Source organism: Chiloscyllium plagiosum, chromosome 36 (genome assembly GCF_004010195.1).
Source record: "Chiloscyllium plagiosum isolate BGI_BamShark_2017 chromosome 36, ASM401019v2, whole genome shotgun sequence".
NCBI classification, from domain to species: domain Eukaryota; kingdom Metazoa; phylum Chordata; class Chondrichthyes; order Orectolobiformes; family Hemiscylliidae; genus Chiloscyllium; species Chiloscyllium plagiosum.
Genome location: NC_057745.1, coordinates 38,166,840 through 38,190,743, shown reverse-complemented (window position 1 = coordinate 38,190,743; position 23,904 = coordinate 38,166,840). Strand labels below are relative to the sequence as shown.

Sequence of the window (23,904 nt, the reverse complement as noted above, 5' to 3'; positions counted from 1 at the left end):
CATGACATACCAAAGGGCCTAGTTGCATAATTGTAAATACTCTATGATTCTTAAGTCTATGGAGTGTGACCTGGATCTATAACTTAAGGATTCAGAGTTAAAAATCGCACAACAACAGGTTATAGTCCAATAGGTATATTTGGAAGCACTAGCTTTCGGAGCGACTCTCCTTCAGCAGGTGGTCGTCAGGTGGATGCAGGAGCAGAGCTCCAAAAGCTAGTGTTTCTAAATAAACCGTTTGGACTATAACCTGGTGTTGTGTGATTTTTAACTTTGTCCACCCCAGTCCCACACCAGCTCCTCCAAATTATGAATTCAGAATTGAGAGTGCTACCCATTGAACTTTTACTGGTATCCATTAGCTGGTATCCATTAGCTGGTATCCATTAGCCGGTATCCATTAGCTCACACGCCATGTGACAGCAAACATTGCAATTTTGAATGTGACCAAGGTGAACATTTGATCCAGATGCCAAGGCCAATAGTAATATCACCCAGCAGACCCTGGATTGGGGTAATATCTGATATCACCCAGCAGACCCTGGATTGGGGGTAATATCTGATATCACCCAGCAGACGCTGGATTGGGGGTAATATCTGATATCACCCAGCAGACCCTGGATTGGGGTAATATCTGATATCACCCAGCAGACCCTGGATTGGGGGTAATATCTGATATCACCCAGCAGACCCTGGATTGGGGGTAATATCTGATATCACCCAGCAGACCCTGGATTGGAGGTAATATCTGATATCACCCAGCAGATCCTGGATTGGGGGTAATATCTGATATCACCCAGCAGATCCTGGATTGGGGGTAATATCTGATATCACCCAGCAGACCCTGGATTGGTGGTAATATCTGATATCACCCAGCAGACCCTGGATTGGGGGTAATATCTGATATCATCCAGCAGACCCTGGACTGGGGCCTGAATCTGGGTTCTTGTGGTCTGTATGTCTAAGTTACAAATTGCCTTGAACAACAGAGAAACAGGGGAGTAAGCAGGAGGTGTTATGCACATTGGGGGTAATATCTGATATCACCCAGCAGACCCTGGACTGGGGACTGAATCTGGGTTCTTGTGGTCTGTATGTCTAAGTTACAAATTGCCTTGAACAACAGAGAAACAGGGGAGTAAGCAGGAGGTGTTATGCACAGACAAATACAGTCAGCAGAATGAAACATATAACTTGGGTTATGCCACTAAGAGAAACTCCAAGTATTCATGTGCATAATTGTTTGATAGCCTGTGTGTCTGTGGTCAGGATAGTGATTCTATTTTAAGTAAATTCTGGGCTGTTAACAATAGCATATTTGTTCACTTTAATGTTGTGACTGTCGGTCTCCATGTTTCTGTGCATTCATGTATATTATTTGATTATCCAGAAATTTCCCACTTCAATTTTCATTCATTATTTTCGGAAAACACTGTCACCTCAAGGTATCAGTCTAAGAATACATAATGTCCTTTGCTACTGGAACTTGGAATGACTAATGATTCTCCCATCACATCTTCATCTGACGTTCATATGGGCATTTTTCATTGGACATACTGGATGTCAGTGAGAAAGTAGAAATTTGAATTTCTCTCTTCACTATCCCAAAGATACTGAGATCATTTGTACTGCGCCAATCAAGATCAATTCTATAGTTATTTCAGCATAATGGGTTAAATTTTGGGAGTCTCTAATTTATAGAGTAAGAGAGCACAGCAATAGACCCTTTAGTCCCATTCATGTGTTTTTTTTACAATGCAAGTTGAATGTTTTTAAAAATGGAACAGTTTTTTTAATAAGGAGCTTTTTTTTTGTTCCGAGAGTCCTACAAAACCATAAATACAAGGAATATAAATTACAACACAAGCAAATGTTATTCGATATACATATAACAATGACAAAAAAAGAGAAAAAACCCACAACAACACGCCTGAAACACAACTATACTCATGTGCAACACGGACAAATCAGTAAAGGTAGTTAATGAAGAAATGAACAAGCAAAACAGCTCAGCACAACAAGATATTAGCTCTCGACCTCCGAGAACACTAAGTGCTGCACATAAAATATTTGGAATTCCTCCTTCAAGGACATCAAGTAAACTAAATCAGAATACCATGGCTGTACGCAAGCCCGACTTAAAATGGCAGATAAATCTGCATCCAAGTAGTTCAGAAAGGGCTGCCATATCCTACAAAAATGTCCTGTATTCTGGTACACCAAATTCGTGAAAATGTCCACAGGGATATTTTCCAGTAATAAGTCTATGCCAGCACACAGACCCATGGTGTGGGGGCCGGGGAGGGTGGGGGGGCACGTCAGAGACCCAACACATTAAATATTTTTCCTAGCACAGAAAGTGAGGATATTAAAGAGTTTTTTTTTCCTATGAGCATCCAAAGAGGGTATTTTGGGTAGGCCCAGGAGGAAAGAGATAGGGTCCATCTTAAACTTGGCCCTCAAGACCCTCTCTATAAGCCCTGCCACAAAACTCCAATATATAGGACCATAAAGAATGAGTGAGAGTACTGAGGTTTATCTTACACTTAAGACAAAAGGGGGATGTTCCCACTTTAAACTTTGAGAGACATTCTGGGGCCAGATGGACCCTATGCAAAATCTTTAGCAGTATGGCATGGGTCCTATTACAAATCAAGATCTTCCTTGCATTCTCACAAATGTCATCCCATGTCTCCATAGAAATGTCAGTCCCTAACTCCCCCTCCCAAACACTGCAAAGCTGCTCAATGTCTTCTGAAGGATCACCCTCCCAGCAAATGATAAAGTGTGCTCATAGAGAGAGTATTTATAGCATAAAGCAGGAAAAGCACAGCAGGTCAGGCAACATCAGAGGAGCAGGAAAATTGATGTTTTAGGCAAAAGCCCGTCATCAGGAATAGAGGCAGAGTGCCTGCAGGGTGGAGAGATAAATGGGGAGAGGTGGGGCAGGGGAGAACGCCTCATCTTCCGCCTCGGAACACTTCAACCCCAGGGCGCCAATGTGGACTTCACCACTTTCCTCATTCCCCCTCCCCCCACCTCACCCCAGTTCCAGCTCAGCACTGTCCTCATGACCTGTCCTACCTGCCAATCTCCTGAGCTTTTCCAGCACCACTTTGATCTAAACTCTGGTTTCCAGCATCTGCAGTCCTCACTTTTGCCTTATAGCATAAAGCACCCTCTTTTCCAAAGTAGATCTCAGGGGTTGGTCAGGAGTGTGGTCCCTTTTGGAGTAAAATCCCTGACTTGAAAAAAAGCGGAAAAGGTCTTTGCTAACTAGACCATGTTTATGAATTATTTGGTCAAAGGACCTCATTACCTCACCCAAACTGGAGATTCCCCTGGCTGCCTGGGACTTAGATCTTAAATCCAGGGCCTATTACCCCCGGTTGAAAATCCAGCATATCCACTATAGGGGTAAGAAATGACATTTTGGACATATTACCCTCCCTCTGCCATATTATCCTCCATGCTTTAACAGTATTAATAACAATCAGATTATGGCAATATTCCATGACCATCTTCATTTTATCTAAAAATAAAGGGCTGATGAGGGGACATTTTGCCTGAGAGGCCTCAATATCTAGCCACTTAATTGGTATCTTCTAATATCTGGGAAATCCACTCCCCCAACCTTTTTTTTTCATTTTAACATTATTTTCTGTCGGTAATGAAAGTAGCTTTTTTACATATACACAGATGTTATTGAAACATCCATTTTTTTAGGCTTAGTATTTTTAAGGGCATATATGAAATACAGAGTGAGATGGCTAGTAGATTTAGAAAGATTATTACACAGCAGGATCAGTCAGATAGAGGGGTGACCATGGGGAAAGGTAAGAAGGTGGTTCAAAAGTCTCTGGCGACTATTCCTCTGTCAAATAGATGTTCAGTTTTTGGAATTGTAGAAGGGGATTGTCTCTCCAAGGAAGGGGCAGTCAGTTATTGGACACTTGAAAGATTCTTCTGTTCAACAGTGTTTGCCAAGATTTAATAGAATTATTATTATTGGAGACTCTCCTGTCAGGGCATGGACAGAAGATTATATGGCAGTGAGGGTAAATTTAACATGGTTTATTGCTTTCCTGGTGCTAGGATTAAGAACATCTCTAAATGTTCAAACATATTGTTAAAAGTGAGATTGAGAAGCCAGAAATTATTGTACACATTGGGAGGAATAACATTTTTTGGGAAAAGATGAAAGCAGTATAAAATGAATTTAAGAGGCTAGGTAGAAGATTAAAAAATAGAACCTTGAAAGTAGGAGTTCCTAGTTTCCTTCCAATGCCAGACTAAACGAAGGAAGCAACAAAAGTTTAAGGGAGATAAATCAATGGCTGAAGAACTGGTATATTGTTCAGGGATTCGGGCTTTTGGACAATTGGAAAGTCTTTTGGGATAGAAAAGACCTGTTCAAAAAGGATGGGTCTAATCTAAACTGAAAAGGGACCAATATCTTAGCAGGAATATTTGCTCATTCTATTAAGGGAGACTTTATACTGATAGAGAGGGGGAATGGAGGAATTCGAAGTGACAGTGTAAATGGAGGGTTTGATGGGGAAGGTTCTGAATGTGAGGAGACCGCGTCAATTAGAAAAGAAAGATGAGAAAGTCAGAGTATATAGTAACTCTGAAGAACTAAATTTCATGTATTTCAATGCAAGCAATCTGACAGGTAAGGCTGATGAATTCAGTGCACGTTTAAAAACATAGAAGTAGGACGTCATGGCTATGATAGAACCTTGCTGAGAGATGGACAAGACCGGTGGCTCAACATTCTGGGATTTAGATGCTATAGGAAGGATAGAAAAGGAGGCAAGAGAGGGGGAGGAGTATGACTCCATGCAGTATGACTCTATGACTCATCCATACCAACCATGTTTCCCAAGATAAACTAGTCTGACTTGCCTGCATTTTGCCCATATCCCTTCAAACCTTTCCTACTCATACATCTATCCAACTGTCTTTTGAATGTTGTAACTGTTCCTGCATTTACCATTTCCTCTGGCAGTTCATTCCACATATAAACCACCCTCTGTTTGAAAAAGTTGCCCCTGACGTCCTTTTTAAATCTTTCTCCTCTCACTTTAAAAATATGTCCCCTAGCTGTGAACTCCCCTCAGCCTGAAGAAAAGACCTTTACTCTTCAACATATCTATGCTTCTCATGATTTTATAAACCTCTATACCCCTCCACCTCCTATGCTTCAGTTTAAAAAAACCCAGCCTATTTAGCCTCTCTTTATAACTCAACCCTCTCGTCCCAACATCATCCTGCTAAATCTCTTTAGAACCTTTTCCAATTTAACAATATTCTTCCGGTAACAGTACTCCAAACGTGGCCTCACCAATGGGCTGTATCATCTCAACATGATGTCCTAACTGCTATATTCAAAGGTCTGAGCAATGAAGGCTAGGCACCTTCTTAACCACCCTGTCCATCTGTGGCGTAACTTTCAAAGAACTATGTTACCTGAACCCCTAAGTCTCTCTCGGTTCAATAACTCTACCATTAACTGTTTAAATTCCTGCCTTTGTTTATTTTACCAAAATGCAATACCTTGCATTTATCCAAATTAAACCTCTTCTGCCACTCCTCAGCGATTTGGCGGAATTGATCAAGATCCATTTGTAATCTTAGATAACCTTCTCCACTGTTGCCTATATCACCAATTTTGATGTCATCCACAACCTTACTAACCATGCTTCTTAAATTCTCAGCCAAATCATAGAACATAGAACATTACAGTACAGTACAGGCCCTGTGGCCCTTGATATTGCGCCGACCTGTGGAACCAACCTGAAGCCCATCTATCCTACACGATTCCATTTTCAGCCATATTCTATCCAATGACCATTTAAATGCCCTTGGCATTTAAGTTGGCGAGTTTACTACAGTTGCAGGTAGTGCGTTCCACACCCCTACTACTCTGAGTAAAGAAACTACCTCTGACATCTGTCCTATATCAATTGCCCCTCAATTTAAAGCTATTACATTAGATTAGATTACATTACAGTGTGGAAACAGGCCCTTCGGCCCAACAAGTCCATACCGACCCGCCAAAGCGTAACCCACCCATACCCCTACATTTACCCCTTCACCTAACACTACGGGCAATTTAGCATGGCCAATTCACCTGGCCTGCACATCTTTGGATTGTGGGAGGAAACCGGAGCACCCGGAGGAAACCCACGCAGACACGGGGAGAACGTGCAAACTCCACACAGTCAGTCGCCTGAGGCAGGAATTGAACCCGGGTCTCTGGCGCTGTGAGGCAGCAGTGCTAACCACTGTGCCACCATGCCACCCACTATGTTCCCTCGTGCTGGCCATCACCATCCGAGGAAAACGGCTCTCACTATCCACCCGATCTAACCCTCTGATTATCTTGTATGTCTCAGTTAAGTCACCTCTCAACCTTCTTCTCTCTAAAGTAAACAGCCTCAGGTCCCTCAGCCTTTCCTTCCAGACCAGGCAACATCCGAGTAAATCTCCTCTGAAGCCTTTCCAAAGCTCCTGCATCCTTCCTATAATGCAGCGACCAGAACTACACACAATACTCCAAGTACGGCCACACCAGAGTTTTGTACAGCTGCAGCATGACCTCGTGGCTCCGAAACTCAATCCCTTTATCAATAAAAGCTAACATACCATATGCCTTCTTAACAACTCTATCAACCTGGGTGGCAACTTTCAGGGATCTATATACATGGACACTACCAAAATCTTACCATTAGTTTTTTTTAAAGTTTAGATTCCCTACAGTGTGGAAACAGGCTCTTCGGCCCTGCAAGTCCACACCGACCGTCCAAAGAGTAACCCACCCAATCCCATTTCCCTCTGACTAATGCACCTAACACTATGAGCAATTTAGCATGGCCAATTCACCTGACCTGCACATCTTTGAACTGTGTGAGGAAACCGGAGCACCCAGAGGAAACCCACGCAGACCCGGGGAGAATGTGCAAACTCCACACAGACAGTCGTCTGAGGCTGGAATCGAATCTGGGACCCTGGTGCTATGAGGCAGCAGTGCTAACCACTGAGCCACCATGCCACACCGTTCAGTACCCTTTATTCCTGTTGCTCCTTCCAAAGTGAATCACCTCACACTTTTCTGCATTAAACTCCATTTGCCACCTCTCAGCCCAGCTCTGCAGCTTATCTATGTCCCACTGTAACCCACAACATCCTTCAGCACTGTCCACAACTTCACTGACCTTAGTGTCATCCTCAAATTTACTAACCCATCCTTCTAAGCTCTCCTCCAGGTCATTCATAAAAATGACAAACAGCAATGGTCCCAAAACAGATCCTCACGGTACACACTAGTAACTGATGAGCATTTCCAATCAACCACCACCCTCTGTCTTCTTTCAGCTCGCCAATTTCCGATCCAAACCACTAAATCACCCTCAATCCCAAGCCTCCGTATTTTCTGCAATAGCTTATTGTTCACCCTTCCCCAGCACCTGGGAGACAACGCACCAATCGTGAGTCTCTGTCATTCCCACAGAACCTCCTATCTGTCCCCCTAACTATGGAGTCCCCAGTGACTAATGCTCTGCTCCTCTTCCCCCTCTCCTTCTGAGCAACAGGGATGGACTCAGTGCCAGAGACCTGTATTGTATAGCTTACACCAGTAAGTACCTCCCCCCCCACTCCCCCACCCCCCACCCAAACAGTATCCAAAACGGAATACTTGTTGTAGAGGGGAATGGCCACAGGGGATCGCTACACCACCTGCTGGTTCCCTTTCTGTCCTCTGACAGTAACCCATCTACCTGCTTCTTGGACCTGAGCTGTGACTACCTCATAGAGTCCTAGAGTCATTGAGATGTACAGCAAGGAAACAGACTATTTGGTCCAACCCGTCCATGCCAATCAGATATCCCAACCCAATCTAGTCCCACCTGCCAGCACCTGGCCCATATCCCTCCAAACCCTTCCTATTCATATACCCATCCAAATGCCTCTTAAATGTTGCAATTGTACCAGCCTCCACCACTTCCTCTGGCAGCTCATTCCATACACGTACCACCCTCTGCATGAAAAGGTTGCCCCGTAGGTCTCTTTTATATTTTTCCCCTCTCACCTTAAACCATGGCTTCTAGTTACCCCCTCCGCCTCCCAAATGATCCGAAGTTCATCCAGCTCCAGCTCCAACTCCCTTACACAGTTTCCGAGGAGCTGGAGTTGGGTGCACTTCCCGCAGATGCAGTCAGCAGGGATAGTAGTGGTGATCCTTATCTCCCACATACTGCAGGAGGAACATTCAACTGCGCTAACTCCCATTCATTTGAATTCCTAAAGAGTTAGCTTACCAAATCGGCACACAGAACTCTTCTGTTTTTTTGGTTAGAGGAGGATGGGTGGGAGACACTACCTAAGTAGTATTTCGGGTAATGCAACCGCCCAAACATATAACCTCACTTCCCCAGCAGTCCGGTGTCCGCTGCCCCGCAGCGTGCGCTCCACCTATTCATGAGGTAAATTTTTAAAGCAATCACTTTCCTTACTTACAGTCCCCTTGGCATTGCTCCTGCTCTTCCTGCTGATAAACAAAAAATTGTTTACATAAATGACAAATAATAGTGGACCCAGCACCATCCCTGCGGAACACTGCTGGTCATCAGCCTCCAGTCCGAAAAACAACTCTCTACCACTACCTTCTGTCTCCTAACTGTTGAGCCAACTTTGTATCCAATTGGCAAGCTCTCCCTGAATCCCATGTGAGTTAATTTTGCTATTCAGTCTACCATGTGGAACCTTGTCAAAGGTTTTACTGAATTCCATGTAGATAATGCCTTACTTCTCTGCCCTCATTAATCTTTTTGGGTACACCCTGAAAAAAACTCAATCAAGTTTGTAAGACACAATTTCCCACACACAAAGCCATGCTGACTATCCCTAATCAGACCTTGCCTCTCCAAATGCATGTAAGTCCTATCTCTCAGAACTCCCTCCAGCAACGTACCCACCTCTGATGTCAGATAACTTACCACCTGATGTCAGACTCAGTGGTCTTTAGTTCCCAGGCTTCTCCTTACAGCCTTTCTTAACTAAAGGCACAACATCATGTGACAGTGGTCTCAATTACACACACCCATCAACTACCGATATCCTTTGATGACCTTGTTAATCAATAATCTATCTACCTCTTCCTTAGAAGTATTCAGTGATCTCAGTTGTTCTTTGGGGAAGAGAGGGACAGTGGCTCAGTAGGTTAGCACTGCTGCCTCACAGTGCCAGCAATCCAGCCTTGGGTGACTGTCTGTGTGGAGTTTGCATGTTCTCCCTATGTCTGCGTTGTATTCTTCCCACAGTCTAAAGTTGTGCAGGTTAGGGTGGATTGGCCATTCTAATGTCCTGGGATGTCAGGCTAGGTGGATGAACCATTGGAAATGCAAGGTTATTGGGTGGGGAGGGGGGAAGATTTCTAGATAGGAGTGTTAGTATGAGCTAAATGGCCTTCTTCCACATTAGGAGTTCTATGAAGAGTGTTCCAAAGACTCATGATCCTCAAACAGAAAAAAAAGCCCTCCTCATCGCAGTCTTTAATGTGAAAACCACTCCAGAAATTACCTTTTATTCTTTTGATCACTATAAAGGCCAGCATTTGTTGCCCATTCCAAATTAGACTTGATATGGTGGCAGTGAGCCAGTCAGTCAGTATGGTGTGTGTAGACCAACAGCTGTGTTTGCAAGTGAGTTCCAGGATTTTCATCCCATGCCAGTGAAGAAACCATGACATGGTCCCAGGTTAGAATCGTGTGCACAGCTTGGAGTCAAACTTGCAGAAAGTGATGTGAACATGAAAACTTTTTAAAACGTTGGTATCTGTTGTTATGGTGCCCACTTGATCCATCTGAGATGCTTTTGGTGGACTCACTGTCATCAATCCTTCCTCTTGGTATTAGTCTAAATTACTGCTACCAAATAGGGAAATTTGCACATACAGTCTTTCAGAGGACAGGCTCAGTCTTGTTGAACAAGGTAGGTTTATTACATAATACTTCATAGCTTGTAGTTATATGTTTCCTCATGAGGTCTGAGGTTAGAAACAAGAGTATGTACTATTATAAAGATGCTTTATATTTAATGCAGCTTGTGGGGCTTATGTTTTGAAGAAAAGGAGTTTATTTCAAGTTATGTGGACGCACCTGGAGTGGCTTATTTCAAAGTGTTACTTGAAATTTCACATCAGACAATTTTTCAACCAAGCTTCCTAAAAATCACATAACTAGTGATAATTGCTTGTTCTACTCTAGCCACTGCTGGGGCTGTTTTGAATAGCATTGTTTGGAGAAGTTCCTTATCCTCCTCTACCAACATCCAGCCCCATCTCGCCCAGCCCATTTCACTCACCCACAAACCAGTTCAGATGGAGGAAAGTCAAGGAGGCATCTGCTTGTCTTCGTTGATCAGGCAAAGAATATATAACATATTGGCAAGTTACATCGTAGCTGTATAGCTCAGCAAAATTTTGAATGTCATATACAGTTCTGACTGTCGCATTAGCAGAAGGATGTGGAAGCATTGGAGAGGGTACAGAAAAGGTATACTGGGATGTTGCCTAGTTTGGAGGGTGTTAACTTTGACAAATAATGAATAGTTGGGGAATAGAGGGTTACAGACACTGCTGAGGCAATGGTTTTCTCTAGTTTAATAAGGCATCGTGTGTTGGTACAGGCTTCATGGGTCAAAGGACCTGTTCACGTGCTGTAGTGTTCTTTCTTCATTGTTACATTCAGGAAAAATTACTTATTCTTCTCAAAAAGCCATTAAAAGCATCTGTCAAGATTGTATTTGTTAAGAAGCTGTATCTGCAAGGCTTCAGGTTAATGACTTGACCACCAGAACATCACAGCAACTGGAATATTCTCCATTTTATCCTCTTACTTTGTAGGATCCATTTCCAAAGTTTTTTTTAAAGAAAATCTCTGTAGCAAAATCTGTTCTTTTTTTCTCCTCTTTTCTTAAAAACTTTGTTTGGGGGATATTTATAAAGATAAACATAAATACATCCTCCTGATCATCCTAATATTAACCAATTATTGCATCTTTATTGAATAAGTTTTGTATTGATAATAAAGCCATAATTCAAAGTTTGTGAGAAGATTTGTAGCTCGGGTGCTTGTTGCCAGAGGAAACACCACAGAAGCGCTTCACAGGAGGCTCCCAAGCACTGAGGATGTCACCTAGACAGGGGACGAAACGTTTGCAACAAAAACTTCCAGCTCGGCGAACAGAACCACAGCATAAATCCATAATTTTGGATATTAAGAAACCTGGTTGATAGATCTTTGTCACTAAAACCTATTTTTAGATATGGTATCTAATTGATCATTTTAATAACTGGAAAAAGTTTTTTAAAATTTATGTGTTGTGACCAATGAAGTTGTGGGACTAGAATGGTCTCCTCCAGCCTTAATTCTAACATGTATTCCTGTTTTGCTACATGGAACAATTCAAACCAAACTGGTACCAAATTGGTTACCCACCCTCTCAGGAACGGTGCTGGTGGATAGAGTTTATCTGTGATGTGAGTTCATCTTTTCATGTACTGATTGCCTTATAAAACAGGAAGAGCAGCAAGAGTCAGCCCATCAAACCTGCTCCACCATCCAATTATACCGTGAGAGATTTTCTTCCGCATCACTTTCGTGTACAACCCCTGATTCCACCATGCTGTGGTGAATAAATTCTTCCTCATCTCAGCCTTAGATTCCTCATTCTGAGTCTTTATCCCGGATTCTAGAGTCCTGAGCCAAGAGGAGCCTACTGCTGGTGGCACCCCGTCAATGCCTGGAAGACATGTTTGAATGAGATCATTTCTAATGTTTCTAAATTGCAGACAATAGAGGTCCAGTCTATTTACATTTTCATCAAAATACATCTCTCTGCACCAGGAATTAGTTTGGTCAATCTTCAATTCATTCCTTCTATGGCAAGTCTGTCTTTCTGTAGATAACAAGAGCAAATTACAAACAAGACTCCAGGTCTCACCAAGACTTTACATAATTGCAATAAAACATTTTTACTCCCAGACTCAAAATTCCCTCTAATAAACATCGGCATATCATTTTCTTTCTTAGTTGCTTGCTTTATCTGCATCTTGACCTGAAATAAAAAAATTAGAATAAATGTTTTTTCCCCATGTGGTAGGCAGTGACTAGTGGGGTGCTGCAAGGACCAGTGCTTGATTCCCAGCTTTATGTAACATATATCAATGATTTGATAAGAGTTCTAAATGTAAAATGTCTAAGTTTGCAGACAACACAAAGTTGGGCAGGAGGACAAACATTGAGGAGGATGCAGAGATGCTTCAATATGATTTGCACAAGTTGAATGAGTGGGCAAATGCATTGCAGTTTAAGTAATGTGTATAAATGTGAAGTTATCCACTTTGATAGTAAAAGCTGGAAGGCAGATTGTTATCTGAATGGCAATAGATTCGGAAATGGGGAGGTTCAGTGAGACTTGGGTGCCTTTCAACACCAATTGTGGAAAGGGAGAAGGTGCAGCAGGTGGTAAAAAGGCATACAGTCTATTGGCCTCTATGGTGAGAGGATTCGAATACAGGGGCAGGGATGTCTTGCTGCAGTTGTATGGGGCCTTGGTAAGACCATACTTGGAGTACTGTGAGCAGTTTTGGTCTCCTTATTTGAGGATGTTCTGGCAATGGAGGGAGAGCAACAAAGGTTTACCAGAATGATTCCTGGTATAGCAGGACTGACATATGAAGAGAGGCATGATCCATTACAACTATAAAACTTACCCTTGGTTCCTACTGATTTCAGTCTTTCCAGAACACCTTGATGTCATACTCTGTCAAATGCTCTCTTGTTGTCAAAGATAATAACTCTCAAATGTTATCTTGAATCCAGCTATTTTGTCCATTATTAGACCAATGCTATAAAATGTCAGGGCTAGGTGGCCCAGGTGGATTAGTGAACAGGTTACTGCTGTTTCAGTGTTCACTGTCGAGGAGAGCATCTATCATTTTGTTGACGATTGATAGCAATCTGCTAGGGCTGGAATTGGCTGGGTTGTATTTGTGTAAAGGGTATACCTGGGCAATGTTCCACATTGTCAAGTAGAATCCAGTGTTGGAATTGTACTGAAACATCTTGGTTAGGTAAATGTCTAGTTCTGGAACACAGGTCTTCAGTACTATAGCTGAATATTGTTGGGGCTCACAGTCTTTTCTATCATGCAGTTTATCTAGGCTGGCACTTAGTGCTGAAGCATTGTGTTTTGAATTAAGCATTTAGCTAAGGTCCTGTTAGTCTTATAGAATCATAGAGATGTATAGCACGAGAAAGGACCCTTCTGTCCATCTCGTCCATGCCAGCCAGATATCCTACGTTAATCTAGTCCCATTTGCCAGCACTTGGCCCATATCCCTCCAAACCCTTCCTATTCATATACCCATCAAGATGCCTTTTAAATGCTGTAATTGTACCAGCCTCCACCACTTCCTCTGGCAGCTCATTCATGCACTCACCACCCTCTGCATGAGAAAGTTGTCCCTTAGGTCCCTTTTATATCTTTCCCCACACCCTAAACCTATGCCCTCTAGTTCTGGACTCCCTGACCCCAGGGAAAAAGACCTTGTCTATTTATCCTATTCATGCCCCTCATGATTTTATAAACTTCTGTAAGGTCAACCCTCAGCCTGTGAAACTCCAAGGAAAACAGCCCCAGTCTATTCAGCCTCTCCCTGTAGCTCAAATCCTCCAATCCTGGCAACATCCTTGTAAATCTTTTCTGAACCTTTCAAGTTTCACAACACCTTTCCGATAGGAAGGAGACCAGAATTGCACATAATATTCCAACAGTGGCCTAACCAATGTCCTGTACAGCCGCAACATGACCTCCCAACTCCTGTACTCAATACTCTGACCAATAAAGGAAAGCATACCGAACACCACCTTCGCTATCTTATCTACCCGTGACTCTATGTTCAAGGAGCTATGAACCTGCACTCCAAGGTCTCTTTGTTCAGCGACACTCCCTAGGACCTTACCATTAAGTGTATAAGTCCTGCCCTGATTTGCTTTTCCAAAATGCAGCACCTCACATTTATCTAAATTAAACTCTATCTGCCACTTCTCAGCCCAATGGGCCATCTGATCAAGATCCTGTTGTAATCTGAGGTAACCCTCTTCACTGTCCACTACACCTCCAATTTTGGTGTCATCTGCAAACTTACTAACTATACCTCCGATGTTCATATCTAAATCATTTATATAAATGACAAAAAGCAATGGACCCAGCATTGATCTTCTCAGCTGCATGTAAAAGATCTCAATAGAACTATTTGAAAAAAAGAAATGTTCCGTTGATGTCTTGACAAAGATTTATCCCTTAGGTAACATAACCATAACATTTTCATTGTTTATATTGCCGTTTTGAGAAATTTGCTGTGCTCAAGCTGCTCCTATTTTTCTCACATTACATCACCCTGAAACTACTTTGAGACACTTTGCTTTGACCTTAAGGTTGTGGGAAGTGCTTTATAAATGCAAGCTTTTCTTTCTGGGCACCTTCCAGATCTGTCTGCATCTATGATGCATCCACAGCACTTGCAACCAATGTTGGTTTGATTCACCCTGGGACATGGGTGTTTGTGGCTGGCCAGGATTTATTACCCATCTTGGCATGCTGTCAGGTTTTCTCTTTCTCCAGCTGTCGATTTACATCTTACCTCATGGAAGTAATTAAAATTGTTTCAGTGGAGAATTCTAATTGTTGATGGTATAATTTTACAGACAATGTCCTGGTTGATATTTCTTGTGTTCTGTTGTGTAGGTGTGTGTGTGGCACATATCAGTTCCTCAGGGTCATGTCATTCAGTTGCTATTCCACAACTTCAGCCTGGAGCCTGCAGCTGACTGTCGCTATGACTTTGTGGAGGTACATGACCAGATTAACAGCAGTCCCAGCCGTCTCATGGGCAGGTAATGTGTATAAAATATCCACAGGGCACAGTATAATATCACGGATCAATGAAGTAAGACTTTTCCTTCTGGGCCCAGATTTAAACTATCTGATACAGGGAGTCTCATCATTAGTGTGCCGTTACATCTACCCTCCTTAAATTTGTGGTGATCTAAGTCTCTGAGCCCTATCCTATAATGTAACCCTTTCTTCCTTCACTCACATAATTGCGATTCTACACTGATTTCAGGCTAAGCAGCAACTTGATATTAAAATTTTCATCCTTGTTTCCAAATCCACTGTTGGTCTCACCACTCACTCTCTCTATAATCTCATCCAAGATACCTGCTTCTGGCTTCTTGACCAATTTTAGTCATTCTACCATTGGTGGCCATTCTTTAAGTGCATCAGCTCAAAGCTCTGTAATTCTCTCTTTCACTCACTCCCTCACTTTCCTTTTTAAGACACTTCTTAAATCCTACCTCAGTGAACAATCATTTGGTCATCTGTCTGATGTTATATTTTGTTTACTGACTCTCCCTGAAACATTGCCAATTGTTCTTTATGTTTAAAATGCTGCTTTGATGAAAACTGTTGTTCAACTCATGTAACGTCTCAAAGCCTTCTGACTGTGAGGTTTCAAGGAGTTGGAAGGCAGTTTGAGAGAAGGTGGGTTAAAAGAGGTGTGAAAAGCACAAAGTTTAGACACTTCTTTCCTTTTAAAGATATTGTGGGCATTCACTCCCTCCAGTTCTGACATCCACCCGACACGAGATGCTGGTGCTTTTTGTGGCTGATGCGGAAGAATCAGAGGTGGGATTCTTTGCCACCTACCAATCAATAAACAAGAGTGAGGGTAAGAAACACTTCAGACTTTTGCCTGGTCTCTCAAGCCTCACAGAACTGTTTATCAATTCAAGTTGATGATTATGCTTTGGTTTCTTTCTGTGCTATATAACATCCTTAAGGAAGGAATGAGTGGTTGAGCTCTCCTTGGGATCGTCTGTGTTTCCGGTATAACTGAGTAAATGAATTAAAGGGTTTGCTCTCTCCCTCGCTCACCCATCATATCAAATGGGCTAATCCTCTAGATTGCTCACCTTGTACATTAATCACAGTTTCAACAAATTTTTAAAAGGTAAATTATTAACATCTTCAATATGTGAGACACTGTCATACATTGGTTCATGAGGATAAAGCTATGAACCTTCTTGGATCTGGGACAATGTAAGTTACTCTTACAGAGACCCCAATGGGCCAGACTTAATGTTGTACATTCCCCAGTGTACGGACTTAATGATGGCCTCCTGTGCTGCAATCATTCTATGATTCACAGATTACATGTAAAATACATCAGGAGAAAGTGAGGTCTGCAGATGCTGGAGATCAGAGCTGGAAATGTGTTGCTGGAAAAGCGCAGCAGGTCAGGCAGCATCCAGGGAACAGGAGAATCGACGTTTCGGGCATAAGCCCTTCTTCAGAAATACATGTACAATTGAAGATCAGTAAAGAAGTTTGATAGGGATCACAGGCTTAAACTCTACCCTCTCCCATTTCACACCATTACTTCTAAATGGAAAATGTGAATAAAACATTCTATTTAGAATTTGAACATGACACTGTGCTACATCGTTATTTCTATAATATCCTGTTTCAGTTTTAAATTTTTGACTTTTTGTTTTTTAAGTAATTCATTTTCTATCTTTAGTCTCCTACATCATAAAAAATTATTTAAAAAGGGAAGAAATATTTCTATCATATAGCAGTTTTCATTGCCTTCATGTATCCTATATTGTTTCTCATCCAAAGTATTTTTGAAGTATAGATCCTTTAGCTTGAGCAGACAACAAGTCGTTGTGAACAATGAACCACACTGACTCTTGCTTTAATTTTTACAAAAATCAGAAAGATACCGTACTGCAACTGAACACCTGTGACACATGAGCAACGAATCGAGGATATACCTGATGGCTTCTGGGTGTTCACCTGGTGATACAACTCCAATGTTCATGGATTCAGTGGATAAAATATTCAAAGTGAAAATTCAATTTCCCTTTTCACTTTGAATATTTCACTGATGAACCCTTGTGACTTGCTATTACTCAGATCTGTTCACAGTCCAATATTTTCTCTCCCTTTTAAATTTTCTGTTCTATTTGTGACATTGGGAAAAGAAATAACACTGCATGCTGTGCTTTTAAAAGTTTACAAAACTCAGATATTGTTAGATTGTTCACCCTAATGATTATTTCCTGTTTTCTCTCTCACAGCAACATGCAGCCCTCAGGAATTCAGATGTATAGATGGACAGTGTCAAGCAGTGCAGTGGGTGTGTGATGGCTGGAATGACTGCTCAGATGGGAGCGATGAGATGAACTGCAGTGATATTACCCATCTCCCTTATGGTATGAGACAGTGAATCGGGCTTAATGAAACCATGTTACACAGCTGCCTACAGGAACATAGAAACTGCTGGAGGCAAAATCTCTGCAATCCACTGATTTGATCATCAACCATCTTGTTAGAGTATAGAATGATGATGATCTGGTGGCTAATCACAGAATTGTTATGTGTGGAAAAAGACCATTTAGCTCATTGTGTCTGCAATGACATCTTGAATGAGCATCATGACTTCATGCTATCAGCCCACACTTTCCCTTGAACCTTGCACATTATTTCTGTTAAATAATCTGCTAATGCTGTCTTGAATGCTTTCATCCCCCTTATCCAGGAAATGAATTCTGGGCACAAACCATTTGTGTTGCAAAACTCCAGCAAAGCTCAACACAAGCTGGAAGATCAAAGCCTCACCTTCTGCCTCAGTTCCTTAGCACCTTCAGGACTCAGCATCGAGTTTCACAATGTTTGAACATGAATACCCCTTCCTTGTCCAATTATCTGCCCTCACGATCCTGGATCCTGTTATGAAATGTGTTGCTTTTAGCACAGCCAAAAACATTTTCAACAACACATAGTCCCTATTATCACCTTTTAGCTTCTCTCCTTCTCTTGCCTAGTATCAACAATCTCTTTATTTGTCTGCTCTTTCCTTTCTCTTTAAGAGTTCCCTCTCCATCTATTCTCTTACTCCTGTTCTCCCCCAGTCCACCATCAGCTGAAACACTGCATTTTCGTTGCTGCTTGTAGTTCTGAAGAATGGTCACAGGATTGGAAATGTTAATTTTCTTTCTCTCTCCACAGATGCTGCCAGACCTACTGAATTTCTCCAGCAATTTCTGTTTTTCTTTGACCCAGAAACTTGCTGCGTGTACAGGTTTTTTTTTCTCATTTCACATTTACTTCTTTGTAAATCACTTTCAATCTGTATCCTTTAATTTTGATCCTTTTATGACCAGGAACAGCTTCTTCCTGTCTATTTTGTCCACATCTATTTGATTTTGAAAAATTCAAACACGTCTCCTCTTAGCCTTCTCTTCATGAAGGAGAATAGTCCCAATGTCTCAAATCTATCTTCTTAATGGAAGTTTCTCATCCTTGGAGCCATCCCATAAATCTCTTCTGCATTCTTTGCAATGCATCCATGTCCTGTCTAAGTGTGATGCTCAGAACAATGCAATACTCTGACTGACGTCTAACTCGTGTCTTATACAGGTTCAGCATAATTCCCAGTTCTTGTTCTCGATGACACTATTAATAAATTCTAGGATATGCTTTATTAGCTGCTGTCTTTACTTGACCTACAATTTTTCATGACTTGTGTGTGTATATATATTTACACTTAGGTCTCATTGCTTCTACACTCCCTTTAAAATACCTTTTGTTTATCCTGTCTTTCCCTGTTCTTTCCACGAAAACATAGCATCTCACACTTCCCTGCACTGAACTACATCTGCCACCTATCTGCCCACCTAACCAACATATCAATGTCCTTTTGAACTTCTGCATGGAGCTCCTCACAATTTACAATGCTTCCAAGTTTTTTTAGTGTGTATAAACTTTGAAATTTTCACCTGAATTGCAAGGTCTAGATCATTAACATAAATCAAGAAAAGTGATACCAGCCCTTGGAAAACTCTACTACAAACCTCTCTCTCCAGTTTGAAATGTATCCTGTGACCATTCCTTTCTGTTTCCTATCTCGCAATCAATTTTGCATCCATGATGCTGTCGTCCCCTTTATTCCATGATATGTAACTCTTGTCCACAAAGCTGTTGTATGACACTGTATCAATGCTTTTTGAAAGTCCTTGTCAAACATCTCTGTTACCTCCAACTGGTTCACCAAACATGATCTTCCCTGAAGGAATCTATGCTGGTTCTTCCTAATTCATTGATATTTGTTCATATGGTGATTAGTTCTTCACCAAATTATTCTTTCTGGATGATTCCCCATTACAGAAGTTAAAGTGAATGGTCAGTAATTGCTGCCCTTTTCCTTTTCAGTTTGTTTTGAACAACAACATAATGCTTGCAATTTTCCTGCCCTCTGGCGCCACTACTGTGTCCAGGAAAGATTTAAAGATTATGGCCATTTTATCTGTAATTATCCACTCTCAGGATGTTTGGTTCTGCTGCCTTACCAACATTTCAGTACTAGCAACTAATTCAATACCTCCTTCTTCTCAATTTAAATGCTTCTTGTAACTGAGTTTTCTCCTTTGTCACTATGGGCTGAGTTTGATGCAAAATATCAGTTTAATATCTCAGCCGTGCCCCTTATTCCATGTGTAAATCTCATTTTTTTGTCCCCATTCAGTCCTACTCCTCCCTTAACCAATCTTTTTACTATTTGCATATATATATAAGACTTTAGAATTTCTCGTTATGTCATTCCTCTTTCCTTCTTTTATTTGTTTTTTCCATTTTCTTTCTGAACATTTTGTATTCAGTTTGATTTTCAACTAGATTTTCTACATAATAACTGTCAGAAGCAGGCATTTTCTTTTTTATCTTAATTTCTCAAACTGTCCCAACAAGAAAACACATCTGTGATGTTGGCAAAATATGTATGTTTCATAAGAATGTGATACAACATAATCTACACCTGTGAAGAAAGTAGTCATGACTTGGAGATGACGGTGTTGGACTGGGGTGTACAAAGTTAAAAATCACACAACACCAGGTTATAGTCCAGCAGGTTTAATTGGAAGCACACTAGCTTTCGGAGCGTCGCTCCTTCATCAGGTGGTACCATTCTGAAAGCTAGTGTGCTTCCAATTAAACCTGTTGGACTATAACCTGGTGTTGTGTGATTTTTAACTTTGTACACCCCAGTCCATCTCCAAATCATCACTATTATTCAGGTAGAGTTTTTTCCATTAATGTTTGGCTTCAGTCTATCCAATCCAGCTTTGTTCTTGCTCCATTGAAGTTAGCTCAATCCTGGTTAATTAATTGATTATCCATTACCCTTTCTCACCATCTCCCTAAACCATATGATGCAATGCTCACAGTTCCCTAAATGTCCCTCAACTGTCAGTTGATCTATTTGGCCATCATGTACCCAAGACCCAGATCTAGCAGTTGTTGGAGTAGATACATAATGCTTCAGAAAATTATCTCAAAGGCAATCCAAGAAGATGAGTTCCTCTTTGCCCTTAACGCTACCAAAATCGCAGTCTACATTTGCATAATTAAACTTCCCCATTATAACTACTCTATGATGCTTGCACCTCTATAACTTCCCTCTCACTTGTTTGTTTTCTATAGACTACACTGAGCAATGTAATTGCATATTTCTTAATTCTTAACTTTAGCCAAATTAATTCTCTGAACCCTCTGAAACATTCTCTTTCTCTAGCACTGCAATACTCTCCATAACCAATAGTACCACCCCTCCTGCATTTTTTCTTTTTCTGTCTTTCATGAACACCCTACAACCAGAAATATTTCCTTCAGTCAGGTCGCTGTTATGACCATAATGTTATAATCCACTTGGCAATCAGCACCTGTAACTCCATAAAACCATAAGAAATAGAAGTGGAAGTAAGGCCACTCGGCCCATCGAGTCCACTCTGCCATTCAATCATGGCTGATGGGCATTTCAACGGCACTTACCCGCACTCTCTCCACATCCTTTAACCCCTTGCGAGAATAAGAATTTATCAATCTCTGCCTTGAAGGCATATAACGCCCTGGCCCTCACTGCGCTCCGTGGCAATGAATTCCACAGGCCCACCACTCTCTGGCTGAAGAAATGTTTCCTCATTTCCATTTTAAATTGACCCCCTCTAATTCTAAGGCTGTCCCCATGGGTCCGAGTCTCCCCGCCTGACGGAAACAAATTCCCAGCATCCACCCTTTCTAAGCCATGCATTATCTTGTACAACCCTATTAACTCACTAACCCTATTTACAATATTCCATGCTGTGTAACTCTGATTTGGAAAGTTTCAATTTCTTCTTTACAATAACTCCATTTATTATTCTCTGGTCTAGTTGTATCTATTTCTTCCTGTATTTATGTAAACCCTGCGACTACTCTATTATTCTCTGATAGTACTTACAACCCAGCTGGATTAGTTTAAACCCTGTCCAGCAGAGCTGACAAAACATGTTGCAAGGACATCCTGGCTACATTCAGCCACAAAGTGTCCAGCTTGGACAGGTGCCAACCTGCCCAAGCCAGTCCCAGCACTCCAGGAAATTGAAGCTCTTCCTCCTACACCAGCCACACACTCAGCTGTCTTATCCTCCTATTATTTCTGTACACTCTTGGGCTACCTCTGGAGATTACTCCTATTGAGTTCCTGCTTACAAATTTTCTACCTAGCTCTCTGAATTGTGTTTGTAGGGCCACATTTCCTTCCAACTGGTATCATTGATAACAATGTGGACCACAACATCTGGAGGAAACCCTCCCCCAGAAGAATTTCCTGCAGTTGCTCTGTGATATCCTTAATCCTGACACCAAGGAGATACCATCCCGAAGTCACATCTCCAGCTACAGAAATGCCTGTCTCTTCCCATAACTAATGAATCCCCTATCAATATGATTCTTCCACCTTTCCTCCTTCCCACTTTGACAGCTGGCCCACCCATGGGGATGCTGCAATCTCTGAGGAATCATTGCCTTCACAAGTATCCAGGATGGAAAACCAATTCTTAAGTGAGGTTTTGGAAACTCCTGCTCTACCTGCCTGGTTTTCCTGGACTATCTAGCATTCAACAGTCCCTTTCTGCCCGGCAGGCCCCTAACTTGTGCTGTGATCACTTCCCTGAACATGCTAACAATGTAACTCAGCCTTGGGCATGTCCCCCAATCGCTCCAACTACCACTTGAATTCTGAAACCCAGAGCTTCAGCTTTCTCATCCCCCAAATGCTAAAGAATGAGCATTCCACATGTCTAAGCTGCTCTGTATATAACTGAAGATTACTTTTCTACTATTAACAATAAACTGAAGATGAGTTTAATGAGTTTCCAATTCTCTTCTGATGTCACTTTGATTTTTTTTTCAACCCCTGCCCTATTGTGCAGCTTTTTAACTCCTGGTTACTGGAGGCTGATAAATTTCAAAGAAAAAGAAAACCCAATGCCCCCTCCATCCTTCACCAAGCTGACAGTGATTCCATCCTGTCTTACTGCGCACTAAACCACTCTTATTTCTACTCATAGCAAACAATTTCTATAAGTGAGTCTACAGCAGAGGGAGACATGAACTGACAAATACTCTCAGCGCTGTGATCCATCCATCTAAATTCACCTATTTTGCCCAAGCCATGTTACACTCACCACATGCTATGTCTCAAATTATTCCGATATTGAATTCTAAAATATTATTTTTTGAAATAAAATCTATCCAATCTGCATCTTAATGAATCCATATTATTTCCTTTTAATGTCTCCCTAGGGAACCTGTAGCCCCAGATTGACTACTTGGTAACAGTATCTTTGATACTTATTGATGTATTTTATTAGATAAATATGTGAAGAGTTAGGTGGTTTATGTTCTAAACAGAAGTAGAGTGAGACTACTGACAAGCCTGAAAGAAAAGGAGTGAAAGACATCCATTCCCTCAGGTCAAATAAAGTTCAAACCTCGGGCTTAAAGTTGAAAATCTCACAGGATCTTCCAGGGAGTGGTGTCTGATAGTATTTTAACAAATATACCTTAGTTAACAAAATTCACGTAGTTCTCAAAGGATTTTTTTTTACAGTTTGGATGGGTATGTGAATAGGAAGGGTTTGGAGGGATATGAGCCAGATGCTGGCAGGTGGGACTAGATCGAGTTAGGATATCTGGTCGGCATTGACAGGTTGGACCGAAGGGTCTGTTTCCATGCTGTACATCTCTATGACTCTATGAGTTGTAAAGCTGATATTTTACTCTTTTTGGACGAAAATGTAATGACCTTCTCCCCCTCTCCTTAATTTCCCTCTCACTCTTTTCTGTTCTTCCAATGAAGTTACGGAGTCCTTTTTTCGGATTTAAATTGGGACATTCTGATTTGAGTGATTTAACATCACCATTATCATTGAGTACTCAGCCGAAGGAGTTATACTTTTTGATTTGAACTGGACAGTGTCATAAGTTTTTTTCCACCGTGATAACCTTCCGAGCTGAAACATCAACTTGACCCCTAGTAACTGAACTCAGAGCACAGGGTGAACCTGGATAATCTTCTGGCCAATGACTTGTATGGCCCTTGGCCGTACATATATACACTAGACCAGAGGGTTGGGGGAGGTAGATGTAGAAATTGGAGAACTGCCCCACCCTCATGTGATTTATTCAAGCACATAATGGTTCTTTTGCTCTTCCTTCCCAGAAGCTAATTGTGAGAAGATTGAGGTGGCGATGTGTCAAGGCCTCAGTTATAATGAGACTTCATTCCCCAATATTTGGCTTGGAATTGCAGATCAGAGGAGTGCTATTTCTACCCTGAAGGACTACAAGGTGAGGGACTCGGCTAGTGCAATCCGACCTAGAGATACCATAGTTTGCCACTGGTACAGAATTCTCAGTGTGCAATACCACTGTTCCAATGTGGTGTAT

The 23,904-nt window shown here is 41.6% G+C and overlaps 1 protein-coding gene across 6 annotated transcripts in view; it reads left to right on the top strand.

Annotated features, from left to right (window-relative positions):
* The window catches only part of LOC122540867 (membrane frizzled-related protein-like), a 79,758-nt gene that overhangs the window by 51,994 nt on the left and 3,860 nt on the right, over nucleotides 1-23,904 (top strand). For 5 of the 6 annotated variants that reach the window (XM_043677083.1, XM_043677078.1, XM_043677081.1 and 2 more), the window contains 4 exons: nucleotides 14,818-14,966; nucleotides 15,672-15,802; nucleotides 17,217-17,351; nucleotides 23,678-23,805. In XM_043677083.1, the coding sequence (XP_043533018.1) occupies nucleotides 14,818-14,966; nucleotides 15,672-15,802; nucleotides 17,217-17,351; nucleotides 23,678-23,805 (543 nt within the window). The remainder of the gene's footprint in view (nucleotides 1-14,817; nucleotides 14,967-15,671; nucleotides 15,803-17,216; nucleotides 17,352-23,677; nucleotides 23,806-23,904) is intronic. The other variant, XM_043677080.1, reaches the window with a different exon arrangement.